General features: G+C 33.6%; 5 protein-coding genes across 13 annotated transcripts in view; 1 reads left to right on the plus strand and 4 right to left on the minus strand.

Annotated features, from left to right (window-relative positions):
- Positions 1-42: 42 nt before the first annotated feature.
- On the minus strand, positions 43-2915 carry LOC109606252 (protein O-mannosyltransferase 1). Its single transcript, XM_020022815.2, has 6 exons — positions 2392-2915; positions 1540-2334; positions 1265-1485; positions 883-1212; positions 615-832; positions 43-557 (listed from the first exon to the last, which is right to left on the minus strand). The coding sequence occupies exons 1-6, from the start codon at positions 2646-2648 to the stop codon at positions 72-74; spliced, it is 2307 nt and encodes a 768-aa protein (XP_019878374.1). The 5' UTR covers positions 2649-2915; the 3' UTR covers positions 43-71.
- A 2589-nt stretch (positions 2916-5504) lies between these two features.
- On the minus strand, positions 5505-6674 carry LOC109606250 (dual specificity protein phosphatase MPK-4). Its single transcript, XM_020022813.2, has 2 exons — positions 6217-6674; positions 5505-6162 (listed from the first exon to the last, which is right to left on the minus strand). The coding sequence occupies exons 1-2, from the start codon at positions 6506-6508 to the stop codon at positions 5531-5533; spliced, it is 924 nt and encodes a 307-aa protein (XP_019878372.1). The 5' UTR covers positions 6509-6674; the 3' UTR covers positions 5505-5530.
- A 78-nt stretch (positions 6675-6752) lies between these two features.
- Positions 6753-9092, plus strand: LOC109606245 (E3 ubiquitin-protein ligase RNF168). The gene is made up of 3 exons (XM_020022808.2): positions 6753-7181; positions 7237-7831; positions 7990-9092. The coding sequence occupies exons 1-3, from the start codon at positions 6845-6847 to the stop codon at positions 8549-8551; spliced, it is 1494 nt and encodes a 497-aa protein (XP_019878367.1). The 5' UTR covers positions 6753-6844; the 3' UTR covers positions 8552-9092.
- LOC109606248 (MICOS complex subunit MIC27) lies at positions 9083-11134 on the minus strand. 5 transcript variants are annotated; one of them, XR_002192057.2, is made up of 5 exons: positions 10983-11134; positions 10345-10636; positions 9735-9980; positions 9235-9477; positions 9083-9171 (listed from the first exon to the last, which is right to left on the minus strand). XR_002192057.2 is itself a non-coding variant. In XM_049967000.1 (5 exons), exons 1-5 carry the CDS (start codon positions 11007-11009, stop codon positions 9142-9144), a joined length of 609 nt encoding a protein of 202 aa, XP_049822957.1. In that variant the 5' UTR covers positions 11010-11134; the 3' UTR covers positions 9083-9141. The 5 variants fall into 5 exon arrangements, 2 of the variants coding, with proteins under 2 accessions (XP_049822957.1, XP_019878369.1); XR_002192055.2 differs by having other exon boundaries at positions 9235-9585; XR_002192056.2 differs by lacking the exon at positions 10983-11134 and adding an exon at positions 10690-10815 and having other exon boundaries at positions 9235-9585.
- A 1866-nt stretch (positions 11135-13000) lies between these two features.
- The window catches only part of LOC109606251 (maternal protein pumilio-like), a 152035-nt gene continuing 147340 nt past the window's right edge, over positions 13001-17695 (minus strand). For all 5 annotated transcript variants that reach the window (XM_049966983.1, XM_049966985.1, XM_049966984.1 and 2 more), the window contains one exon: positions 13001-17690. In XM_049966983.1, coding sequence (XP_049822940.1) covers positions 17438-17690 — 253 coding nt within the window. In that variant the 3' untranslated portion in view covers positions 13001-17437. The remainder of the gene's footprint in view (positions 17691-17695) is intronic.

Here is a 17695-nt window from a genome sequence, read left to right on the forward strand (position 1 = left end):
TAAAGACAAAGCTGCCAAACATTTGGCACAGCAAATTTTAAAAATATTTCCTTAATTTATCAGTCTCTTTGTTATTTGTGCACTATAAAATCCCAAGTATCACGCCACCTTAAGTTAATAATATCATCTGTGGTCAAACTAACATTTCCATAACTTAATATTGTAAATTTTTTAAATACAAATATAATAGCTCCCATCCACAAGATTAGTGCCATAATAAGTCCATTAGCAAGCACCTTCATATTTAAAACGTCTCTTAGAACTGTATAAACATGTTCCAACACAGCTGCCAGTAACAAAGTTTTGAACACAAAAGCTGGTAAATAATTATGTAAAAACAACGTTCTTTCAACAAAAAAGTATGGAATAAAATGTATCAAATAACCAGCTAGAAAAATCTCTCCAATCAGCTGGAATTTCTCCCAATGTTCCTCATCCAAGTCATAACACTGCCGCCTCCTTCTCAACATGTAGAAAAGTAAAATTGTGCAATAGCCAATGACGCCAAAAGTAGCAGAATACCACACCAATATATTTCCTAATAAATGGATTTGAGCCTGAAGATAATAACATATTAATGTACCAAAATATGGAGTTATTTATTGAATGCTTACATTGCTTTTTGAAGAGACCCAGTAAGCAATGCCTCTGCTCATCAGGGGCCACTCTAATGGCTCAGAACTGTACATATGATTCTGCACACTTTCAGTTCCGGCAAACATCATCTTGTAATGCAACTCAAAGAACTTCTCCCAGAACGTTAAGGTGGTGGCAGCGGTCGGAATCATTTCCGCGTTTACCAAATCCCTCTCCCTTTCCTTCTGATCCTCAGCTATAAATTCATATTATTTAACAACAAACTATAAAAATTCCTGTACTTACTCTTAGTGTATCGGTGCTCCTCAACATTCCACACGGTGTCATCCTGATTGACTATTCTGTCGGCCGCGACTTCGTGTTGATGAAAACCCCAATCGGGTAACTGTCGACCAGTAAATTTCAAGGCTGTGTTCGATTCAACGTGCACCAAACGAATCAGCGACTGGATGGTTTGCCATGTGTCGCCTGTTTGCTCCCTGTTGATGATTTCCACGCGCCACAAGTTTTGGGCGGGCATGGATACATTGTAGTCTATGTAGCAGGAGACCTCCTGACACTGGGGCGACATTGGGGCGGCCACGTCGTGCGAATTCAACGCCCTGCTTGTTATACCTAAATTTTACGTTGTTTAAAGTCAACAAACTATATGAAATTATAATTTTACCGTGCACAAGTTGTATAACGTCGTTGTGTTTGATGGAATCAACCGGTTGTTCAACGACGAGATCGTTCTTTTCAGGTCTTTTGACAATCCACCAGTTGTTGACATCTTTGAAAGAATAACAAGTTACTTGTTGCTGGTGACTGGAGCCCCTTTTGTCCGGGTAACGGATCGGGTACATTGCGTTGTGTGAATGCAACCAACAAGTCCTTCCATGAGAATGTCTGAAATTCAGAGTTCATGTGCAAAACCATTTAGAAATAATTAATTTAAGTTACCTTAAAGTTATCTGTGAGCCATGTGACACATAAAGTGGTTGTCCTTTGGTAATACTAGCCAAGCCACCTTCCAAAGAGGCTTGAAAAGCACTGGTCATAATACTGTCGTGCGGCCCGGCTTTATACAAAACATTCAAATGTACATAAAAAACACTTATGTACACAGAAGCCGCCACGAACAACGTTACTAGTGTTTGAGTCACAAACCTGATGAATAAAGCTCGGTCAGAGATTTTCTGTGAGGCCAATAACTTCCAAAAGTCCCTGCCCAAAATGGCAAAACCGAGACAACAGGAATAAAAGCCTACGTATTTAACGCACAATGCGAAAGTCAACGACACGCTCGACAAAATCAACCATGTGAACCAGAAGAAACTGTACGGCTTACTGTAGCACTGCCTGAATTTCAGGATGCACAAAATCCCAAACAGGGCGAAAAACAGCAACATTGACTCCATTAGAATGAAGCGGCTTTGCGTCAGCAGAGCATTGTCCAAAAGCAGCAACAGGGCGGCCAGCAAAGAAGTCCACTGGGTTAAACCTAATTCTAGCAACAGATGATATGTTACTGGTATAATGATGGATCCGAAGAATGCTGGGACAATTCTGAGCGCAAAAAGTGGCACATTTTCGGCGTAGGGGCTGCCAATTTTGTCAAACTTGAATTTACCATCGAATCCAGCCAAATATGCCACTGCAGCAATTAGTTGTTTGCCTAATGGTGGGTGTGAATCGAAGAAAAATGTGTTTTTCATGTATAAAGACACATATTTGCCGTAATGTAACTCGTCAAATCTACGAAAAAATCATTATTATTACTTAAATATGGGACGAATGAGTTCAATTACTTACACAATATTTTTGGGTTCTTCTAGCTTATAAATTCTTGTGATAAGTCCACACAAAAACAAGGAAATCGATAGCAGATCAATCTCGAAATTGATGCGAAACAATTTCGATTCGCATTTCCCGGATTCATTTTTAACAGGTGTTTCCTCAATGTTTTTCTTCAGTTGTTCAATTTTATTCTGTATTTTTTCCAGGTGATTGTCTGTATATTCGTCATCTTTCGTTTTGTTCTTGTTTTTGCGGTTCCTTGTGTTGTCCATTTAACTTTTGATTGATATTTTCATTTAATAATATATTTTTTTTAATGAGTATACATTTTTCAAACAATAGATCACTGACCACGGTATGTGGTTAGGTTCAAGGTTAGCTCTACAACTAAATCTAACGGTGCTGTGACACGTCTTCGGTTTACGGTTTACCTGAGAGAAAGCTAATTTGCGCAAAGTGCTCCTTGTTCTTTTCTCGGTACTGTTTAGCAAACATTTAAATTAATATTTATTAATCGTTAATTAACGATATAAATTAGGTAAAATAAGAAATATAATTACAACCCCACTTTAATATTTATGGCATTATTTCAATCATATCGTTTAATATTTTATTTACTAAATATCTAATAAAATGTTATATTACGATGTGTACGCTGGGTTGCATACCATTTTAAAATAATATGTAACTTGGTTACAAAAAATTTGGTTAAATTAAAGGTGGCATAAAAACAGTTTATACTTTTGACCAGCTGCGGCTTGCGAGATTTGAGTTTTATAAGGTACGTTATATATATAACAAGAAAAACAAAAACCTTTTTATACCAATTAGCTTCATACATTTTGAAAATAAAAGATAAGGCCAGCAAAATATTTATATATTTATTAATTGCTGTACCTAGTGGCCAATCAAATTTTTTGTACCAAGATATATTAAATCAAAGTTTTTTTTATCCCGTATTTGTTAAAATATTCAAATTAGTCATTGATCAGTTTAATACTTCAAAAACATTTTGTCATAATTTAAACTGGAAATACACTTTCATTTAATAAAAAATCCGTTAACCTTTTAAGTTAATAAATATTTGGGATCTTCGTTTGCGCCGGTAACCGGAGTTATCGCATTCGCTAGAGGCACGCCCCAGCTTTTCTACCATTGAAACAATAGCCCAACCTTAAAGCGTATAACGAATGTAGAAACAAATGGGTACATTCAAGATATACTTATGAAATAAATTGGCGCGAAGAGGCACATTTAAAAGTGTCTCTGAAGAACTCGCGCACAAAATATTCATTCTAATTTAATATAAAACAGATATTGCTTGTTTAATTGTCGGTTTTACAACATATTACCCTTCTACCTTTATGTAAGTATTAAGGAATTTTCTATTTTAAAGTATAAAAACATAAATATGAATTTTTATATTGCCTGCCCCAATAATAAAAATTGATAAAAAAAATTCCCGGAAAATTTGGGCTCTTAATACAAAATCTAAGACTCATTCCAACCAAAGTTTCTTATGGAAATAACATGGGAAAATTTTCTATTATTATTCGAGGACAAATTAATTTAAAATATTGAGACATACATAATTTTATAGAAAATTTAACATTCTACAAAAAAAGACTTTTATGATTTTTTGTCGTTTGGTTCAAAAGTCATTTGAGTTTTTTTATGATTATATTAAATGTGTTTTAAAATATATTACATTTTTTGTTAGTTATTTTATTTATCATTAATTTATGTAATTATAATGTTTTTTTAGTTGTGATCAATACGTATGTTTCGTCGATTAAAAAAATAGAAAGTTTCTGAATATTTAAATCTACAAGATTAAAGTACAGATGAAATAAGATACTATTTGAATACTACACCTTAATCAATTTTCATATTTTCATCGACTGAGCTTTTTCGAGGATTAGCACAATATTCAGTAATCTGATAAAAGTTTATCTATAAGTTGCTGCTGTTCTGGATTCTTACTTAGTATACCATAGTAATCTCCCATTAGTTTAACTACAAGCTCAAACTATGCCATGAACCACTTTTAACTAGGATAAGTACTGATTTTTAATCCTAAATCCATCAAGAGAGCTTTGATGTATTTTAAAACATAAGTGTTATAAATATACTTAATAATATTGATAATTATAATCAGATTAAACTTTGAGTTAGAATGACTTTTAAACCAATCGACTTAGTCATAAGTTGTAAGAGACTTTTTTTGTGTAGAGCGTTAAATTCTCTGTAAAAATATGTATTACTTTAAATTTGTTTGTCCCCGAGTAACAAAATTCTAAAGAACGAAAGAAATTTTTCCCATGTTATTTCCATAAGAAACTTTGGTTGGAATGCGGACTATCTTATAGTTAATATTAAGAACTTAACTTTTCAGGAAATTTCTTTTATCAATTTGGAACCATTTGAGCCACTGGGGGTAAATAAATTCGAAAACACTTTGGCTAAGGACTACTCTAATGTACCATATAATAAATGAAATGTTTCTTTTAATTTCTTTATTAGGTTTGTCATACAGAAGGCTTGCTTTAACATTTATAAACTATACAAACAATAGAAAAATAACACGTCTAATCTAATATTTTGTTATTTACACAATAATTTACATTAAATAAACGTGGTTTTTAAAAATATAGAACATCAATACAATCATATAATTCCATGTCATTTCATTTTAAATTATTTAAATATATAACAATTATTATTATTTTTGAGAGAAAACGCTCTAAGCTGCAATGACACGGAAAAATAAAAAAAAATTTTTATTGTCTCATTTTAAATAATACTGATTGTTTTAATTTGGAGATTTAGATTGTGCGTTTATTTAATTATTGTACAGCTCTATACTTTTGGCACATCTATTTGAACAGAAAGATTCTCTTTTGTTGGGGTGATATTCAATTTTATCAAATATACATATTTTTATCTATATTAATAATATATATATCACATACCATGTATACCACAACATTAAAAAGATTTTAGCTGTAGATTTTGGGTATATATTACATCTATTTTTATTATAATTTTGATTCATATTAATATTGTCTGAATTTAAAATTATTAGTTATGATAATTATTTAGTTTTTAAAGAAAACAGGTGACACAAATGAGTCTTTAAGAATAGTAATTTTAATTAAAATGTCATCTCAACATTCTGTACAACATTCGAAAAATCTACCTTAGAAGGAGTCAGATAAAAAGCAGGCGCCACTTTAACTCCACATGGACATTCACATCCCTTAATCCAACTGAATGATCCTAGCTTCGAGTCACACTGTGGACAATGCAGCTTCCCCTCCACATGTTGTGTGACTTGCATCCACCTAACAGGTTCAATAAAGTACATCCTCTTGCATGGTTGATTTTTGTCCTTGTGCACCAGCAAGTTTGAATCAGTGGCGACGACTCGGCGACATTTTTTACATTTGTAGACGTTCGGATTCGGTTGTACTGTAGCCAATCCCGGATCAGGTTCAATCAAGTCTAGATAATCTGAAGGTAAGACTTTAACGTTACGCACCAAAGCGGCCGCCTTGCCTAAACGGTAGATCTTGTAGTGCATGTAGGTTCGGTCAATGCAACATCCCATATCATAGTAAAGTTTTAGTTGGGATATGAAACCCTGATTTGGATGGACTATGCTGCGTTTAGCACGGACAATTTCCTGTGCTTCTTGTAAACCAATGTAGTTTTTTTTCATCACATATGCGATTACAATGGTTGCACTCCTTGATACCCCAAAGTAGCAATGTACAAGAACCACTCCTGAAAATTTATTTATTTAAAATTATATATATTAAATTATAAATGGCACCTCACCATTATTTTCAATAGCTGAATCAATAAACGAAAAGGTGTCATCCAAGTGACTCAATAGGTCCTCATTTGGTAGATCAGCAAGCTGTATAAACTTTTTACTGATGTGTCCCAATTCTAAAATATTTCTAGGTAAAGGACACGTATCTATCGTCAAGATATGTGTAATTTTCAATTTTTTCAGAGTCTCAATATCTTTAGCTGCAGCTAATCCACCAAGATATAAATTCTTACATATTTGATCCACACTCACAGGGCCCAAATTAAAATCTGGCTTATGTATGTAACTGGACATTTTGGTGGTTGCACACTTATTATTTAAATAACGCAGTTAAAACTAATAATAGAAATCACTATATTTGCACTAGTTCTATAAATTGGATAGATTAGATAGAGTGATTGTCCACAAACATATAAATCGTTATTTTTAACAGATTATCATTATAGAACAAAAACCGATAAAAACATGGTTAATTTGTAATATTCATTTAAATAAACACTTGTTTTGATTTGATAATTTTTCACTGGATCAAATTCTCAATCACTCAATCAACATCTTTCTTCTTCAGCACCTTGAAGAAGAAGAAGTATTTCCGTGGTTGTCAACTTGCCTGTCAGATGTAAATAAAACATGGCTCCTAGGCGAGGTAGAAACACGAAAATAGTAAACAACCCAAATTACAATAATTTAAGTATTGACGATGTACTATGTCCAATTTGTCGGAGTGTTTTGACCCAACCGGTGACTCTACCATGCAACCACTGCTTCTGTTTTACGTGCTTCGAGGGCACGATGCAAAATGCGAATCTCGCTTGTCCCTTGTGCCGAGTAAGAATCGGATCCTGGTATCGAATTGCGAAAAAAGAAAAGCGGTTAATTAATGCTCAACTGTGGGATGTGGTGCGCGAGAAGTTTTCCAAACAACTAGAAAACAAATCAAAAGGAATCGACGTCGTAACGCCTCAAGGTAAACGTTTAATTTCAGATTGTTTACTGTTTTGCTTACATGTTACATCTTTTAGAACTCAAAATTCCATTGGCTACACCCGGTGAAATTAGGAGAGAATATGAAATACAAAAGCAAAAAGAAGATGAGGAAATCAGAAAAGAAAGGGAGGCAGAGGAGAAGGCTAGTGAAGCATTAATTGCCAAAATAACTAAGGAAGAAAAAGAATATGTAGAAACTGTCAAAGAAGAACAAATGAAAAAACTAAAAATTGATGAGCAGATTGCCAAGAAATTATCACATGAATGGAGTGTAACTCCGAGCAGAACTAACAATACCTTGGATCAGTTTATTAAAAAAGGTGCTCAAAAGGCACAAAATTTTGCCACGAAAGAATACACATGCAGAGTGTTGTGCTTGGATAGAGAAACTAGTTTGAATCAACCATCCACCAGCAAAGGTTACTCTGGTTTACCAGTTGTACAAAAGAAGATGCAACAGCTCCAAAAGATTGCCACTAATGTAGACAGTAGTGATGGAAGTGACTGTATTGAATCAGAGTGTAGGTATTTTAAACCCATTGACTACAGACATAATCCTCCATCAGAAGGCAAGTCTCCAATCAAAGTTCCTACAAGGAGAGCTAGTACATCTAATGCTGCCAGAATTGTGTAAGTAGGCATACAACGATTTATTTCATAATAGATTATTTGGTTACGTAAGTTACAAAATCTTGTCAGAAAATTTTCCCATTGGACTGTCAAGATTTTTTACAATTACAACCTAAATTAAAAACTGATAATAAAAGAACATTTGTTTATGTTTACAGAAGTCCAACAGGTTCCATAGATTTCCAGTCAAACTCATTAGAATCAGCATTTGCTCGAATTGCTATCATTTCATCATCAGTTACTAAGACTAACAAGAGGGAAATTCCGTATACTTGTACAGTAGTGGCGCCACAGAACAAGAAAATTGTCCCAGATTCTTCACCAGCAAAAAGGAAGTTGGTAGCTTCATTGAAAACGGCACCGGCTAAGAAGAGAAGGGAAAGTAGTGGAGATGCAAGACCTAAGAGGCAATTAGGCAACAACAAAATTTCAAAAGATTCAGTTGAAAATACTAGTCCGGAAATATGTGGATTTGATAACAGTGCCATTAAGATGAAATCAAAAAAGAACAATCTTACAAATGCATTTGAACATGATGATTCCAAGCAGCTACAAGAGAAAGCAGACTATGAGCTTGCTTTGAAACTTCAAGAGGAGTTTAACAGGAGTGTAAGACAGTATTCTACAAGAAGTCAGAGGAGCCAAGTTCACAGTTCAAGGAGGTCTCACAAACAAATTACTTTGGATGAAATTGTTTCAAATGCTTTCAAGGTAAAATAGAGTGAGTACTTAATGATTGATTCATTAAATACAAGTTACAGTTGTATATTACAGCTTTTTGAATATTATTAGATTTTAGATTTTTTAATCTCACACTTGTAAATTATGTTATAAAATAACAGGTTTAAATTTGTATAACATGTATATATTCAAATTAAATATTTTTATATTATGAGCTAATATTAATTTTCTTAATTCTGAAAAGCCAAAGAATATTTTTGGATCATCTGTTCTTTATAGTTTTAAGGACAATCTATAAACTCACACTCATAGTATAAAATTATAAATGAAAGAGGCAAGATCATATTAATTTTGTAATGCTACTAATTTCTGGGAAATTAAAATATTATGTTACATATTCAATCATAGGTGATATACATTTGTGATTTTATTAATTCTATATTTGAAATAATGAAACTGTTGATATTCTGATATCAAATGATTTTTCCCTGACAGAATTTAAAACAGTTTTTATTCTGTGAGGATGTGCTGTGTTAAAGCTACTGTATAAGCTTCAATAAATAAAACATATTGTTAATAAGTTAGTTACATTTTATTTATCCATAACATTTACAATTAATACGTTATATTCATTTCTTAGATTCTTCTGGTTTAGACACCTGAAACAATGAAAACAAATTAAACATACACCTATTTGGTGGGATATTTTTTAAATATTTTACTGGGAATATATGTTTGAGTAAGACTGCGTATTGGAAGAGAATCCAGACTTGTCAATTAGGAACTGGTTTCAGGACAAGGTTCATTTTCAGCGGGGGGGTCACAAGGATCACACTCTGGTTCAATGTCTTCAAAGACATCACACACAATCTCTTCCTTTTCCTCATTTTCTTCAATTTCGTCAACTCTTTTTGCACTACCACCTTCAATGGGTGAATATGTTTTGCCTACCTGTTGTTGAGTATCTGAAACAAGCGATGTAGCGGTTGATTTCACGGATTCCCAGGCTTCCGTCAGAGAAGTTGGCAGTGATGGAAGGCTGGGCAGTTCTACTGGCGGATCATCTTCACCTACTGCATATTTTAATAATTTTTATATTAATTTTTTTCATTTAAATACGAGATATAAGAAAAAATTATCTTATTTAATATATTGTTTTCAATTTAATTATAGTCAGGTAAATATATATAGTAGGTTAAAATATCTATCTCCTAATACAAACCTCCTTGTACGAAATTATAGCCAATAGTAACGTATTTTTTGGCCTCATCAAGACCCACTTGGGAATATTCAGCTGCCTCTTTGGGATAGCAAACGGCGGCCATGGCCAAACCTCCAGCCGTCGAATAGATGGTTCTCTTGAACCATCTACCCCTAAGTCCCAATATCAAACCTGCTAGAGCGCCGATGGCGATTGCCCCCGCCCTGGGTACTGTGTTTTCTTCTTTCCTTAGAAAGTCCACAAGTCCTATAAAAATCATACAAAATTATACAAAAAACTCTTCATATTAGTAGCGAATTAGTATAGTGTCTTTCAAACTTTTTTTTGTTGCGACATTGTTTTAACGATTTCAAAATTTGGTGGCCCACAAAGAAAAAGTCAAGTTTAAAAGTTATTTCCTTAAATATAATGAATGAATTGAATGTAAAATAAAATAATATGTACTACAAAAAAAACAGCACATTTATTAATAGCCTAATTACAAGAACATTGGTTGAAAATTATTAAATAAATTTTCCTTTAAATCAGATATCAATTAATGTATTGTTAACTGAATAGCACATACATTTGTACTGGTTGTGAAATATTTTAAATTAAAATTAAGTCTCACCATCTAAGTTCTCTTTGGTCTGATTAATTGCGTCCTCCCCCACAGAGGCGTACGCTTTGACTTCATCAACAGCACTTTTGATGGTTTTCCTAACAGTTCCAACATAATCTGCAATAACATCGATTGTGTCATCTTTCTCAGTAATCACAACTTCCTGTTTCTGTTCCGGCTCGTCCACATAAATGGGTAACTGGCTGCGCTTACAGATCAGGTTTGGTTTTGGATCGCAGTTGGTTCCATCCTTGGCAGCAGCTACTGCTGTGGCTGCTGGTACCAAAATCCATCTCAGGGACTGGAATTCAATATAGTCAGTATACGGAACGCTAATAGATGACTAAGCCTTACTCTGCCCGCGTACATTGTTGTTTAAGTTTTTGTTGGGGCCCCAAAATTATGTAAACTGACAGTTATCAGATGACATAGGAAAGAAAGTGAGGTTATGTGCGGTGTTGTCAAATTTATGTATGATTCTATTATTTGGGCAGTTTAAATATTTGGTAATCACGCACGCATTTTAGTTTGTTTAGTTTTTATGTATTTGTTTATGTAAGTACCGGTCCCTCACTTATATGTAGTATTATTTAAATATTGAATTTAGAGCGTCAATTTAATTTATTTTAACAGACCACCAAACTTACCTGGTTATTCACAATAGATGTATGCATTGGGAACTCTTTGGATTACCAAAGCCACAGAAAAATTTTGATGGTAAATGTTATTGTAATTTCATGACATTGATGTTTAGTGACAATTATTTTGTCAATTTAAACATTTGGAACCTTCACCTTCAGAGAGACTTGTTGATTGTTTAACTTGTTAGTTTTTTTTTTTTAAATTTTATTGTTTTTTAAAGGGTATAATCGGGTTTGTATGAGAAATCTACCATCAAATAAAAATAATTTTCAGCTCTTTACCATAAACTGTTATCGATTTAATTTTTTTTAATAATAAAAGTCAAAATTAATGGATGGCAATTTTGTTCTTCAGTTTATGAAGTAAAAGGCATAAAAAGACAGTTTCATTATCAGTTTCAAAAGGATAATCGATTTTCAAAAACAGAAACAATACTAAAATCAAATTTTTGACCGCATTGTTAAAAAGTGTATACAGTCAAATTTTGTCAAAAACAGTTTTTAGGCCTCTTTACACTTTACAGGAATTTTAAAATTTTTTTAAAGTGGTGGAACATTATGAAAAAAATAAAATAAAAGAGATTTTATTTTCTCATAATGCATTTAATCGTAACAAAACTCTTTTATTGGTAGACAATATGTAATAAATAAGTAAATTAAGAAAGGTATACCTTCCAAACTTTATCATAAAAGTTGGAGCTAGCTAACTCAGCTATCCCAACGTCATATATTGAAAGTTTCAGAACTTTTTATTATCTGGAAGTTGTTTCACTCTAGTTAATCTAAAAATAATGATAGAAATGTAATTGTGTTTTATATATAACTCAAATAAATATAATATATAAATTAAGAACCGGAAATTCAATTTCTATAATATCTTCAATTTTTAATTTAGTCCAAGAACAAATGACATCTGACTACTGAAACGAAGTGATATTATCATCATTTGAAAAAAATGTTTTGCGTCTGCATTTTGGAATTGGTGTCATCAGTAGGGAAACGTCAAATACAGCAAGAAAATTGTATGAATTAATGGTGGACCAGTTGGTAATTATTTGTGATGGGACATACTCACCATCGTCCAGTTTTTAATTTAGTTTGAATATGGATGCACAAAATTAACTAACAGATTATTGAAACAAATGAGAAAGCTGCTAACAAAAATTTATTTTAAAAAAATAATGAATATTTTAAATATCTGTCAAAAGGTATGGTTTAATAATTTGTATGACTCCTGGATTCGTGACAACTTCTTTGCATCGATTAGGCAAGCTCAGAACTGCATTATCCTCACATCTCTCTCGTCTCTATATCGTGCATAGAGTCATGAACTCACGCTTTGGATAGGGCAAACTTCCATTGCAACCTGAGTTTGATTCATGCCGCCTTCCAGGAGACCCAAAGTCCTTATCGTTTCTTCTCTATGGTAGTTAAATGTCTTCGCTTGCATGAATAAAATTAAAAGAAGGAATTTTAATGAAAACTATAAAATTTACAGTCCTAAAATAATTTATTCGTAAACATAGCAAAATAAGTGATCATTCATATTCTCTAAATTTTTAAACCAAAAACTATGTAAAATTATTGTCAATAGAACTGAAAAATTATACATTTTTTGGTGCAATAAATTTTGCATAAAACACATTTTAAACGTGCTTTTTTATGTTCTATAATTTCAAAAATGAAAATATTCTTGAATAGAAAGGAGTCTGTCTCTAAATACCATTTTTGCCAAACTTTGGGTGTGGACAAAACTGCCTGAAAATTGATTTTAACTTTTTAAAAAAATCGGATATCTAGTTGAGATTAATAATGAAAGTATCTTTTTAAGTCTTTTACTCATAGAGCATTGCCATTCATAACTTTTGATTTTTGCTACTGAAAAAAAAAAATGAAATTGAAAACAGTTTTTTTCGAAAAACGTAAGGGTGAAAATTCTTATTTGATGTCAAAACGGTGCGTCAAATTCAATACCCATTGTAAATTAAATTTCAGATAGGTTTCCCATAAATAAAACAAGTTGGTATTTTTCATTAATAGTTTATTATACTACTGTGGTAAAAAATAATAAAATCGAAATACATTATCATACATATTGATATCCTAATAAAACTAGCATGCATTCGATAACTAAATTTACACATTCATAAAACAGATCGCGTAATAAATATAAATATACAGCCGTAGATCCACAGAGAGCCATACAGAACTATTCCCCTGAGTGGTTGATTCGTATGGGCGTATCTCCGATAGTTAATATAGACAGACAGATAGACAGAGAGATAGATAGAAAGGAAAAAATGAAAATTTTTGATTTTCGATTTGCAATTTCGGGTCGCCCCTAACAAACACACTTGCAGCTGGTGCCGCCGCGTGTGGAATCCACCATTGGGGGAATAGTAACTGATATTGTTGTGAAACACAAGTGATCCCCGTCCAGCTACCCTATTAAAGCAGACCCGACTCTGATGAGCCGGCGTTGCGAAGTACAATAAAACAAATTACAGATCGCTTGAATTTAGAATACATAGTTTACAATTTAATTACACATGATTCCAAACGGCTCTTTATATTTTTACACATGTATTATACAGTTTACAACGTGATAACCAAATGGAATTTACACTTTACATCTTGTTTAGTATCTTTACATCAGTCTGAGGCCACACTGCCATCTTCAAAATGAAAATTGGCCGTTTTATAACCGATTCTCCCCAAAGCCCTATTTATTATATTTAATAACATCTCACTGTTCCATCGGACCGACCGCCGCTTTTACCTTTCTGTACGGTCGAACAACGGCCTCGTACATAAGGGTGTGCCCCTTCTTGAAGAAAGGAGATTAGATAGAATTCTTTCGACAACAAATGATTCCTGGCTTACTTCTTCGGAGATAATAACTAACTAAACTAAAAAAATAAGAAAAAAACGTTTGAGATCGAAGCGACAGCGTCCGATAGAAGTGGAGAGTGGAATTAATTAATTAATTATTTCACATGATAAAATTACAATTACAAATAATTTCTAAGTACAAAAATGGATTATTTTACATAGTATTTTATTACACACTATTAAACACTTTACTATATAAATACATGTGATACAATTTAAAAATGATTAACATATATACATATCACTAGTGGGGCACATGGGGGAGGGCTGGTCGCAGTTAGTAATGCAGTCCTGTACTAAGGCACCCGTTCCAAAGGGCAACTACCCCAATACACGACCTGACCACTAAATTACAGTTATCCTTAATAAGTGTACAAAGCAAGCTACCTTGGTTTTTTGGAGTGGTCGCGCGTGGATAAGTTTTTATATCAATGTGGCATTTGTTTGGAAATGTTATGAACGAAACTATATTACATATAATACAAAATTGGGTACTCTATGTACACATACCAAAGATGACTGGCCAGGCGGAGTCGGATCGACCCGGAAATACCTTACATCCGTTTTGTGTTTCTTGTATGGAACTCTGAATAGTCGTCTATTCGAGATGATTGATTGACCGTCTAAGAAAGATTAATGGGGATTCGAATTGATCGGATATTAAGTTCAAGTTAAGTAGATATTTCCAATGTCGAAGCGACTCCGCCTTCGCACAGCAAACGGCTCAAGCCGACGTGTCGCGCGCTTCACCTCTGATCGCATCGCGTTCGTTCTTTCATAATAAATTTCCCGTAAATCTAATATCTTACAAAATAGAGTCGGTATCAATAGTCCGCAATTTATATTAAAAATACAATGTACAAATTAATATTTTACAAAGTACAAGGTACTTGACACTTTAAATAATACATAAATAATATTCGTTCGCTAATTATAATTACAAATTTTACAAAATCGTTCGCAGGCTTTGTACACGTGGGGGATGGGGGCTTGAAATACGTGCGCGAGCGTCTGGTGAAGCGTCGAGACGGGGCGACTGCGGTCTGCCGTTCTGCCGTTCGCGAGTGTTTTTGTTCTAATGCTATTCAGAATTTGTTTATTCTTTTCTTTCGACTTGACTTGCAGATATATTTTGTTACCTGTGTGTATGTATGTATGAGAGGTTTGCTTATTTTTAGCATCATTATTATTATTCTTACATATATCTATTTAAATAGTTTCCTGTCTTTTAGTCGACGACTTATGATACAGTGTATGTATATGCGCGTGGTATATATTATAATGGTGTCGTGTACGTGTGTGACATAATTTCTACACAGATTAGCTCAAAAACACGTAAATTACATTAAAACAGTCATAAATGCAATTAAATTAACATTATCTTCATATTATTAATAATGGAATTTACGAAAAAACTGTACAATTATTACAATTACATTTTACATTATTTGAATACTTTTTTTTTATACAGTGTCGGCTGAAAAGTCCACGTCAAACTGTCAAAAATGTTGTTTGAGTCGAATTTGTGGAAAACTTAAATCTATCTACTTTTATAAACAGTTAAAAGTTGTTTGTTTAGATGTTGGCCGACTTTAAAACAAGCGAAAATCACCGCACATAAAATAAAGTTCTGATGAGAACCTCTCGTTGTTTCCGCGGACTTTTTCGGGCACCCTGTATACGAATTAAAAAGAAACGTGCCATCAAATTCTACTTTATATAATTCCTACAATTGTAGCTTAAATATTAGTAACAGCTGGTTAATTTGTCTAAATACCAAGATTTTTTTTTTAATATTCCAAACAAACCGTTATGTGTAAACCGTCTGTCGATGGCCTTTATTAATTTTTTCATGACCGGTCAACGTCAGGCGGCATCGCTTTTAATAACACGATAGAATCTAATTTAAATTACTAATTTCATTTTTTTGTTTTATAAAGACCTAACTACTATAAATGCAACGTCGTGTTTTATGTGTAAATGCAGTTGATATTATTAAAAATTGTTTGAAAATTTGAAAAGTTGAAAAAGTTCGTAGTAGCAAGAGCTGGTTGTCGGTCACACGAACCTTGTATGTCGGTGTCGCGTTCTGAAAGCAATGCACAACATTTATTAATATCAAATGGTATTATTTCCTCATTTGTTGTTTAATGAATTGTTTGTTAGTTGCTTTCGGAAATCAATAAATAGCTTCACCGATTAATTCGTGTTCGACTACCGCTGCTCTCTGTGATTTATTTATTATTATTTCAATTGTTTGTAATTAAGAACATTAAGAAGATTAGACGTTTAAATGGCATGACATGTGTGTATGTGTGTGTGTGTGGATGCGCGTGCGTGTATTTGTGTAGATTTACGGGGGTGGTCGATGGTGAAACTTGAAAAAGAACTGATTGGGATGAACTCGACAATTGTTTTGTTTGTTTTTATTTTCGTTTAATGTTTGATGATGTTCAAATCTATTTTCCTGAGGACCTTATCACATTATGAACGTACTGTCAAGGAGGATAAAAGTCTAGTAATGTGCTATTAATTTTCGGGTTCGCACAAGTTTCCGGTTTATTTAATTTATAATTTAGCCCTTAATCCAATATTTACACCTTTTGTCACTTTAAATTTTCCAACCATTCATCCGAGAGCAACGCTAAAAAGATTAAAATAAAATTTGAGATTCGTTTCAAAAAAATTGTTTATACAACCACAAGGTTTGCTTGTCTGGGAGACTCATCAAATGAACATGTATGATACTGTCTGAAAATTGTTTGTTTGCCTCTTGCTTTATTGGCCCAATACCGAAATGAATTAATCAATTAATTAAAAAAGTAATCGAGTTTTGCGTACTCGAACCAAACCATCCATCATCAAACCAGCAAAAAGAAAACGAGAAATTATATTGTATAACAACTATTCTAGATAAACTAATGATCGTAATAAGGAAAATAAAGTAGTTAATAAAATCGTAAAACAAAAGCCAAGCAACGTAACAATGAAGATTGATGCGAGACAAAATACATAAATTACAACTATAATACAGACATTTTATGTATACACGATATAATCCTAGCTATACTAAACCTTACGCAAAAAAATAAAAAAATATGAAAAAAAAAAAGAAAATTAAATATGCAAATTTGCGGAGGACCGAGCCAAGGTCGCTGCATCCCGCGACACTAATCGGACCTCGAATCGTATTCGAAAAAATTAATGCATTTAAAAAACGTTAAATTAAAGAAAAATTAATGAAAAAATACTGGAACCGTACGGGCCACGCGACTCGGCGGCCCGTAATTGGTCGAAAACTTAAAAAGCAACTGTACTTACAATTGCACCGAGAGAGTTTCGAAATTAGTGGCTGAGGGTTTGTAAAAACAATAGAAACCGCATCGCTTTTCTGCGATTCGACAAATCCGCACCATACAAGTCAAAAACTCGCTCGGCACTTGAAAACGAAGTCGGAAACGAACCACTGTCGTTTTTGTTTAGTTTCCGCGCCCGGACGAAACAAATAACTAGCTGGTTGGTGTGCGCCCCATTGTCCGTCCGTCGCGCGGAGCTCGCGTACTCCTCGTCTAGAGCACGCCGTTGGTCGGCGGACCGATCGGTCCTAATTCGCCGCCTATGGAGCCCATCGAACCGGGCGCCTTCATGAAGTACTTCTCCAACTTGGCGATTATGTGTTTGCCGTACGTGTACTTGCGCAGTGAGTTCAAGTGCGGGCGAATCTTGTGCATCAGCACCTTGCGCTGGGTCGGCTCGCTCACGTCGATCATCTTCTGGACCACGTAGTTGGCGTACTGGTCCTTCATCATGACGTGCAATGCGCTGAA

This window comes from Aethina tumida, chromosome 4, assembly GCF_024364675.1.
Source record: "Aethina tumida isolate Nest 87 chromosome 4, icAetTumi1.1, whole genome shotgun sequence".
In the NCBI taxonomy this organism is placed as follows: Eukaryota; Metazoa; Arthropoda; class Insecta; order Coleoptera; family Nitidulidae; genus Aethina; species Aethina tumida.

Excerpts from the sequence above, each read along its gene's own strand:
- LOC109606250 (XM_020022813.2), bottom strand. The coding sequence starts at position 6,508 with ATGTCCAGTTACATACATAAGCCAGATTTTAATTTGGGCCCTGTGAGT. Across the intron at positions 6,163-6,216 it reads TTCAGCTATTGAAAATAATG|GAGTGGTTCTTGTACATTGC; the intron begins GTGAGGTGCCAT and ends ATAAATTTTCAG.
- LOC109606245 (XM_020022808.2), top strand. The coding sequence starts at position 6,845 with ATGGCTCCTAGGCGAGGTAGAAACACGAAAATAGTAAACAACCCAAAT. Across the intron at positions 7,182-7,236 it reads CGACGTCGTAACGCCTCAAG|AACTCAAAATTCCATTGGCT; the intron begins GTAAACGTTTAA and ends TACATCTTTTAG. Across the intron at positions 7,832-7,989 it reads TCTAATGCTGCCAGAATTGT|AAGTCCAACAGGTTCCATAG; the intron begins GTAAGTAGGCAT and ends TTATGTTTACAG.
- LOC109606252 (XM_020022815.2), bottom strand. The coding sequence starts at position 2,648 with ATGGACAACACAAGGAACCGCAAAAACAAGAACAAAACGAAAGATGAC. Across the intron at positions 1,213-1,264 it reads CGTTATACAACTTGTGCACG|GTATAACAAGCAGGGCGTTG; the intron begins GTAAAATTATAA and ends CGTAAAATTTAG. Across the intron at positions 833-882 it reads GGAGCACCGATACACTAAGA|CTGAGGATCAGAAGGAAAGG; the intron begins GTAAGTACAGGA and ends ATGAATTTATAG.
- LOC109606248 (XM_020022810.2), bottom strand. The coding sequence starts at position 11,009 with ATGCATACATCTATTGTGAATAACCAG. Across the intron at positions 9,981-10,344 it reads GACCAAAGAGAACTTAGATG|GACTTGTGGACTTTCTAAGG; the intron begins GTGAGACTTAAT and ends TGATTTTTATAG. Across the intron at positions 9,586-9,734 it reads CTATAATTTCGTACAAGGAG|TAGGTGAAGATGATCCGCCA; the intron begins GTTTGTATTAGG and ends TAAAATATGCAG.